We start from the raw sequence: 9224 nt of genomic DNA, 5'->3' as shown, positions 1-9224 counted from the left end.
AGCGGCGCTGGGCAACTGCCCGGCCCCGGCCCCGGCCCCGGCGCGCACCGCAACCCTGCCAGGACAAAGCGCCAAGGAAGAGGGTAGCAAATATATTTTTAATAGAAAACAATCAGATTGCCGATAAACATTAAATAGAATTATGTACATGAACATATGACAGGGTATTAAATAGAATTATGTACATGAACGTGTTCCAGGAGAAGGGGAAATGGTTTTAAACTAAAGGAGGGTAGATTTAGACTGGATATAGGGAGAAAATTTGTTACTATGAGGGTGGTGAAACCCTGGCCCAGGTTGCCCAGAGAGGCAGTAGATGCCCCATCCCTGAAACACCCCAGGTCAGGTTGGACGGGGCTCTGAGCAACCTGGTCTAGCTGAAGATGTCCCTGCTCACTGCAGGGGGTTGGACTAGAGGGGCTCTAAAGGCCCCTTCCAACACAAACCACTCTATGAACAGAGATAAGTTAAAAACGGACTAAACGGGATTAATTTCTTGACCCAAGGGGAAGATGCGTCGTTTAGCACAAGCCCCTGCGGGCGCCGTGCCCCGTCACCCGCAGGCGGGGAGGCTTCCCCCAGCCCACCTTGTCGGGCAAAATCAAGTGTTTGCAGGCTGAAAAGTTCCAGCTTAGGTCTCACAGCAAGATTTCTCTCATGGCATAAGAAGAAAACAATTTCATCTGTCCTTGCCTATAAGGACAGTGCAAGGGGTTGAGTGATACAGCAGGTAGGGCAGCTCTTTTCTTCGTATTTAGCTGATTAGGATTAAAATTTTTATGCCGAGGATTAAAAATTAATTGGTTTTTGCAGATGTCAGTACACAGTATTTTTGCAAATTATTTGTGTTCCGTTTGGGCACATAGAGTCAAGAACAAGTGTAACTTTTGAGCAAACTCATTACTTACATAACTCAACCTTAATTTAAATGGCAGCTATTTCAATTTGCTGAAATTCCTGACTAATATAACTTTAAAGCTTCTGAATAAGTATTCGTGTTCATAGACCTAAGTCAGAATCTTTTGCAGCCCAGCCCCAGATACCTGTAACATGATACTCACTGTAAAATAATCAGTAAAACCACAAAAATTGTCAAATCGAAAACATAAGCTGCTTGTTTTTGTGCCACAAACATAGATCTAACTTAGGAGGCAGAAACGCAGTGCTAAAATTACAGCAGGAAGCTTTAACAGAAAAGATTAAGCAGAAAGCAGGGCTATTTACTTTAAGGAGCCATAATCAAACCCTCTGCTCCCTAAAAAAAATTCTGCAGACACATACTAAGATATGTAGGTGTTTCTCTACCCCAAAAAAAGGATTGGCTTAGAAGACCTGAAAGTGTAGATTATTAAAATAATACCAACTTTAGCTTCAACAGAAATTTTCACAGATTATCAGCATTTAAGCTACCTGGAATGACACTTCCTTCATTCACTGTGCAAAATTCTTATGAGATTGAAAATGAGCAATCACTAGCTTGCCACTTCATCCAGTGACAGGATTCATCTGTATTTGTCCTCTTTCCACCTGGAAAAAAGGTGGAAAGGTGGCTGGACATCCACAGAAAACAAACCCCAAAATGCTATTCTCCCTTCAGACATGGGTCGTCATGTGGGATTCCACTCAAAGCACTATTTTTGATTTCACTGTCACTTGCAGTATGCAGGGCTCGAACGGGAATGGCTAGTGGGATTCCACTGGGGCAATTCTGACCACACCACAAAAGTCACCAGCTCTGCTGAATCAAAGGCTGTGTCCTGTGGGGCTGCGGCATTACGCAGCAGGAGCGGAACTCCTCTGCAGTTAGGGTCCTGTTTACATGCAAATGTCTGGGAATAAACAGAGACAAACTGCAGAAATTAACGTCGTAATAAAAGTCATCATGCAATCCTGCAAGGAGCTAGAAAAAAGAAAATAGCTCCCTTATAAGTTTTACATAGACTGGAGCAAATGCTTGATACTGCAGGTTGGCTCCCAGGATGACCAACCTTCCTCTCATGGGGTGAACTGTTAAAATAAAAAACCAAAGGCATCAAAACAAGAGCACATGAATAAGCTACACTAGGATCACGTGGCTGAAAACTCACAAACAGGTGAGATAATTATATTTCTTCCTACTTTTGCATTAACGACATTTGTAAGCAACAGGACTTCTTTTTTGTTGGTTTTGTTTAGCTGTTTCGCGCTATAATTGTCAAATGAAATTAATCACCATCACAACAAAGCAGGTATAGCAAGGCAAGGGTTAGGACAACAAAGTGGCATGTTTCACCAACATTCTCCAGAAGCAGCTACTTGGTTTGACATTCTGAATTTGAACAGAACACAGGGATTTCTTTTATGTAGAGCTTTCTTTAAAAAATGGGAACACCACAAAATGAGCAGTTCTTGTTAGCTAGAGTCATCCTGTATATATATGCGCAGTTCTGGTGAAAGGAATTCTCTTCTCTTTGTTCTCACTGAAAACAAAGGCAGTTTACAACGGTAAATGTTTACGAAGGAGGCTGAGAAGGGCATCACCTAACTAAACCAAATAAATCATCCACTGACACTTACATCTTATTCTTCACATTTGTAATAGGCAGACACAGTATTTAAATAAACCGAACCAATGGAACCGTCAGTCTGGGACCCTGCTCTTCCCTTCCCGAAATGACTACATTTAAGGCTCCTTTCAAGCATTCCAACAGGTAAGAATTTTAACGAAGGTTTAACCTCTCTGCACAGTCAGACATTAAATGAAAACAGTCCAGAAAGCTTTAGTGTAACTATGGCGTTGAATTCTAGAGCCATCATGGCACTTCAGCACCAAAAAACAGAGTAAGTTCATGGCAGAAGATAAAAGTAAAGAAATAGACACAAAGGTCTGTGAAAACATCTCCCATTTTGCTGTAGGTGTCCATGGAGCGACTAATCACTTCTGCAGGGATTCCAGACAGTAGAAGAGCAGCAGTTAATACTGTCGTTTTCACCTTCTTCTCACACTAAAAGAAAAAAACAACAGTGTTATGTTAGTTCTTACAATCCAATTCTGCTTTACATGTCAACAAGGTTGTGCCAATTTCACACACAGTCAGGCACATTCCACATTCATCATCCATAAGAGCAGCGAGGTTGGATTGATTCTCTCCAGACATGCTCCATGATTCACAACACTTATCCTCGCTACAGATTCATGTTAACCCAGAGGCTGGTTAACAGCAGATAAAATTAATCACAGATATTATGCCTACTTCACACTGGCACTCCAAAAAGGCTGTGAAGTGGGGCTGTGCAGCAGCTTCTCCATGAGCGGGAAGAGCCCCAGACAAGGGCAACCCGGCATAAGAAGCCAAGCCAGGCATCTCACTGGCAGAACAGGATCAATCTCATCACACTACTCGGCGAAAGATCCTGTTACTTTTCTAACAGAGAAAAATGACTTAGAAATGAAACCCAACCGTTCCTTTCTATTTTAGTATTACTCCATTTGACAGTTTTATCCTCTGAACTCAGAAATGCCCCAAAACGCTTCTGAAAACTGTTCTGTCCTCAAGATGACAAATCCCAAGGACGCAAAGTCTGACAGGCAGGAAAAGGCAACAGTGGCTGAAAATTTTGGTAATTTGATGATACTTGCTGGATATCTTAATTTAATCCAAGCTAAATTAAGCTCTCAAGAATCTTTCTAGGTTTCATGAGAGAAAAATGAAGGATAACAAGCTGAGTGAGCTCGTCTGGGTTTAAGTGCAGTAAAAGCAAGTTGTGAAAATGAACCACCCCTTTACATTCTGAAACTGAAGAGCTCATTTTAAAAACAGCAGAAACAAGATCAAAAAGATCTAGCAGGTGACCTAGTGCAAGAAGTCTAAGGCTAATTCTGCTGGTTTGTGTCTTGACACATCAGCTTAGAATGACTACTATGAAGTTTAGTTTTCGGTGATATACTTAACTACAAAAGATCCGCTGATATATTGTGATTTTCTACAGCTAATCTGTTATTCCTTTTAAAATGCAAATGTTCCCTTTCAACTACGGATTGAGCATCAGTCAAACTCACTTTGCACTGTAGACCTGACAAAAATCATCAACCAAACAAACACTTCAGCACAATTAACTGGTGTAAATATAGAAAGCAAGCGATAGAGCAAACCTTGCTAATAAGCAGCAAGTTTCACACGCAAATAAATGTTTCATTTCAAGTTGCCATTCAAACTGATTCTAGCAATGGAACACAGAGCCCTTAAAAACCCAAGGACCGTGTCATTTTGTAACCAACATCCTCCCAAATTTTGTCCAGGTATCACATGCAGACTGGCTGTTGACAGAGCGAACAGTAACCACAGAAGAGCACAGTCTATGAGAAAAGCTGAAGTTTTCTAAATACATGAAAGAACTACCTGGCTTTCCTGGTCAGATGCTTTTAATCAGGCTACAGCTAAACAAGTTGCTAGTCCACATTTTCAGTGCCTCTAAAAAAGATTTGGAGTAAATCTGGGAAGATTAAAAACTAGTATAAACTACCAGCATTTGGTAACTCAATTCTATACTTTAAAACAAGGGAAGAATACTTCACATGCATTGATCCTAAAACAATACAACCTAAGCACAAGTTTAAATTCATAACATTTCAAATTAATCTAATTCTGAAAAGAATATTTTACCTTTGGAAAGTACTTGGACAGTCCCATGTAAGCAAGTTGTAGAGTAAGAAATGGTGCAAATATTGACTGAAGGAACAGAAAAGAATATACGAAAATTAACTTTGTCAGTTAACCACGACACTTTGTCAAAATAACTGTCAGCAGTAATTGCTAGAAAACACAGAAATTGAATACTTCCCAAGTGAGAAAAGAAAATTAGGTGGGTAAAAAAAATAATTTGTGGACAATAGCAACAGTATTCTTGAATACTACAAACCTACGTAGACAAGCTACATGTCAAAAATAAGGCTCTGCCTTATTTCCTCTGAGGCTAAAAACCTGAAATCGCAGAAGCATACAGCAGCATGTGAAAAAGAGCCCAGTGACCCAGGAGACGGCAGACTATACCAGCCATGCACCTCTACGATGTACTGGCAGACACCTGGAATACTGAGGAACTACTTCTCTCAGAAGACTGATAAATGAATAGGATCTGCTTATCTTGGGACAACTATTCTTTTTCTTACTCTACATTCTTTTGTAGACTCCAAACCAGAAGGGCAGTTGACTAACGCTCACAAAGACGGGAATAAATTTGCAAGGGACTTAAGCTGCAACAACTATTTCAGTGCTTCTCCTCCACAAACACTGTTTTATACTGTTGTTGGAAATGTAAAGAGTGCCTCAAATCCCCCACTCAGTCACTACTGATAGACTTCAGCCCTAGATAAAGAATATTTCACAGTAAGTTTGCAGTAAACCAGCAAAACAGAATAGGATTGTTTGTTTCCCTGAACTCACCAAGTACTTGCACACAAAAGCTCTGACCGCGATGGCAAGCAGAGCACATCCCACCAATCTAAAAATGCGGAAAGAGTCAAACTCCTCCACTGCATTCCCATTCTCTTGGCTTGGCTTCTCATTCATCAGCTGGTTCCTCAGCTTCAGAGCTTCATCAAATCTGGATAAATACTGGTCTAATCCGTGCCTAGGAGGCCGTGGTGCAGCTTCAGATGGCAGTTCCCCTCTACTACGGTGACGGAGCTCACTTGTACCCTCGCTGACAAGCTCTGGAGTCTTACTGAACAAGTCCTTATCCCCTTTGAGGTCTACCATGCTGCCTGCATGGTCAGCCGTGCTTGCCATATTGCAGACAGAATCGCCAAGCACAATTCGCTTGGAAACTGAAGGAATGGGAAGGGAGTTTGATTTATCTTGCTCATGCTGAAGTTTTGATTCTGTGCGACTTTCATCATCTATAGAAGAGAAAAAAACCCACAGTTATGCACACCAGGTACATGGAACAACACTTTAACCATGCTGGACTGGGGTCCTGGGTTGATGTCTCTCTGCTTCCAAGGTGAAACCACAGATTTATAATTAATAAATGTGCTAAATTGATCACAAAGCCATTTGACATACCTGAATAAAAGCAATCTCATTTTAAAAAGAACCAGGCTCAGCTGATACACAACCTGCTTGTGTTTCAAAGGAAAGGTTTACACTCAGACTTAGGTTACACCACAGATGACAATGAAAAGGGAAAAGCACAGCATGGACCAGACTGAAAACGCTCATCAGCTTCACCAAAATTATGTTTTTACACAACTGGACTTGGAACTCTTCTGTCTCCCCTCCACCAGCCTACAAAGGACCTGACCTGTGCCACACGCTTTGCATTGCAGGGCGCTCTTCGGAAATGGCGCAGACATGAGAGCGAAAGCTGTGCAATGCAGGTTGGAAGTTGGAGCTGTCAGTCAGCAACTGAAAAATGAAAACACTGGATTTCCTTAACACTGCATGCTCAAGAGGAAAAATTTTGTTCCAAATACATGGAGCAACATGAAAACAAGATAAAGATTTACAGTGAATCACACAGAAGGAGCTTTACAGACTGACAAATGAGCAGGCAGAGATGTGATACCAGAGAACAAAAACCAAACCAAGAGGCATGCAGAAGAGGTCTGATCCTACCAGAGAGGAAGCACCAACGCTTAAAGAGTATTTTTTGGTATTAAAGCAGTCTGATTCGTGGCTTATGGCCATCCTTGTACACTGAAATCTGAGACCTCTTTCCCGACAAGTCAGACAGCCTCCTTAAAGTATGCAGAGACATAAATGACCTACCTATGAATCTGCAAGAAAGCTCTGCATGCCAACCACAAACATCCAGTGACTGGTTATCATCCAAATGCGAGAAAACTTTGATATAAAAACACAGCTACGAAAGCAAGGAGTTACTGAATGGAAACGTGGGGGAGACTCATCGGTTATTCAACTAAGAAAAACTACTTGAAGTGAAAGGACAGCTTGTCCGCTCGCTATGTCAGAACCATAACAGGCCCCAGACCCGATCTCAGCACATGTTCCTGATGACACACGTATTTTATCCGCGGGTCTCTCGAGGACTGGGGAAGGTCGTGCTTCACTTCAAGCATCACTGAAAGGAAAGATCGCACTGAGGGGCCAAACGACAGCCGCTCCTGTCCCATGGGAAGACTGCGGGGAGCGGTTACGGCAGAGGGAGCCGGCCGTTACCGCCAGACCCGCGGCCGGGAGCCCTCGCACCGCCGCCGCCCGCCGCCCCCGGGCTCACCCTTGCCCGCCGCGGGCCGGTGGAAGCCCATGATGCGGTTGATCCGCTCCTCCGAGTTCATCAGCAGCTTCCTCCGCCGCAGCTCGGCTCGGCGCTGCGAGGCCGAGAGGCCGACGGGAGTCCCCGGGGTGGCGGCGGCCGCCGCTGCCGCCCCGACGCCGTCCTCCATCCCCGCCAGGAAAGGCCGCGACGTTACCTCAGCGCTGCACAAAGGGGCCGCCCCGCCTTACCGCGCAGGCGCCAGCGCCTCCCGCCTCCAGCCGCTGAAGCAAGCGCCGCCATCTTGCATAAGGGCAGGAGAACATGGGGCTACGCGGGGAGAGTCCTTGAAGTCCCGCGCTCTCTGACGGTACCACGCCCGCACTGAAGATGGCCGCTCCAGCCTCGGAAGTGGCATCACGGCGCGGGAGGCGGGAAGGGAGAGAGGGGGCGATGGCCGCGGGGCAGGGGAGACGCAGAGCTTCAGCCGGGGGAAGGGGTTTTGCATGCCTGTAGGAAAAGCAAACCAGCAGTGACGTGACTTCATGCTCCGAGCGCTACCGCTGGCCAGCTCCTGCCTCAGTTTGCTTAAAATTCGGTTTCAGTAAACCTGGCAAATCCACCTTGCGACCAGTGAGGAAAATCTGCTTAACGATGCAATGTAAGAACTAGTACAGGATGGTAATGTTTTCCTTGTCATACAGAGAGATGAAAGCAGTGTTCTGTATAGAAACGTAAAAGTGTTAGAACATGTAATTCAGGTAAATACTACTTCAGTCACAATTTTTCTAGGGTGTTTTGTTTCTAACCGTACAAAAGCAGCAGAACATCAGAGGTGCTCACAAGGCTAAGTTCACGCAGGTGTGTTTAAGTTCCAGCACACAAGTGTGACCCCCGCTGCACTCCTTGCACGGAACAGGTCAGCACACCGATGGGGAGCACGGTGCCGGGTTTTGAGATTCTCTGTGGGGGAAAAAAGCTTTGGGAGCTGCTGTATAGCTGAATTTAGAAAGTTAATTTGTCACATCTAGGCACATTCCAAACGAGGGAAGAGAATATGCTGTTTGTTAGAGTGCCAGCAAAGACACATTTTTACTTGTACATGAAAGATACAAATACAAAACACAGGGAAAGGCTTTCTAGGGGACTGTTAAGCAGCACAGAACAGCTTCCCAAGTGGTAGTCCCAGTGTAGCGGCACTGCACTGCAGTTAGTACAGTAATCAGCTAAAGGGATTGACTATGCATACTGAAAGAAAAAAACAAGGGAATAAGAACCTCTCAAGGATTCCAGAATTACCATAACAGAGAGTGTCTTCAGTTATTTCTAGCAAGACACAGTTGGCATAATATTCATATTTACATACAACAAAGTCCATCACACCTTGATTTTGTGTGACAAAAAGTGATAAAGTTGGGCCACAGTATTTTTCCCTTAGCTGAATATTCAGACAGCTAACACATGTAGCAAAAGTACCTAAAAGCCAAATCAAAGTGCCGTGGATACTTCAAATGAATTACCTTCTCCATCCTTGCCACTGAACGACTTGCACTCCTTAACTCACAGACTGCGCCACAGGCACTTCAGAAGCAGGACTCAGCTTCAAGATCCTGTACTTGGACTTCCGAGGACCTGTTCTAGGAGAATGCCTGTTGAATGCTGAGCCACAGCTGGAGTGGCAAAGTTCAGCAGCAGCAGGAGGACAAAGATTGTTACATGTACTGGGGAAAAACTTTGTGCAGACATGTCCAATTAATATTTCTACAATCCTAAGTGATTCAGAGAATGATAGAATTCCATATTGAAAAACCGTAAATACAGAGGTCAAAGTACCAAGCTCATGTATTAACTCATATATGATGAACCAGAAGCAGCAGTGATGACAGCTCATAAAAAAACTGGCAAGCATAAGATGGAATGACTTTTGCAAAAAGGTGTTGAAAAAAACAGCATGTTAAATGAAGATATGGGATTACCTAAAATAAAATTGACACCATCCTGGGAACACTGCTGAAGGCTAAATTCCA

General features: G+C 43.8%; 1 protein-coding gene across 2 annotated transcripts; it reads right to left on the bottom strand.

Annotated features, from left to right (window-relative positions):
• Positions 1–79: 79 nt before the first annotated feature.
• CAMLG (calcium modulating ligand) lies at positions 80–7448 on the bottom strand. Of its 2 annotated transcripts, XM_064458327.1 has the most exons (4): positions 7219–7446; positions 5424–5878; positions 4644–4709; positions 80–2984 (listed from the first exon to the last, which is right to left on the bottom strand). In XM_064458327.1, the coding sequence occupies exons 1-4, from the start codon at positions 7385–7387 to the stop codon at positions 2793–2795; spliced, it is 882 nt and encodes a 293-aa protein (XP_064314397.1). In that variant the 5' UTR covers positions 7388–7446; the 3' UTR covers positions 80–2792. The 2 variants fall into 2 exon arrangements, with proteins under 2 accessions (XP_064314397.1, XP_064314398.1); XM_064458328.1 differs by lacking the exon at positions 4644–4709 and having other exon boundaries at positions 7219–7448.
• Between the last annotated feature and the right edge of the window lie 1776 nt (positions 7449–9224).

This window comes from Phalacrocorax carbo, chromosome 8 (assembly GCF_963921805.1).
Source record: "Phalacrocorax carbo chromosome 8, bPhaCar2.1, whole genome shotgun sequence".
NCBI classification, from domain to species: Eukaryota; Metazoa; Chordata; class Aves; order Suliformes; family Phalacrocoracidae; genus Phalacrocorax; species Phalacrocorax carbo.
Note: the sequence above shows the minus strand (reverse complement) of the source record. Positions and strands in the feature narration are given on the sequence as shown.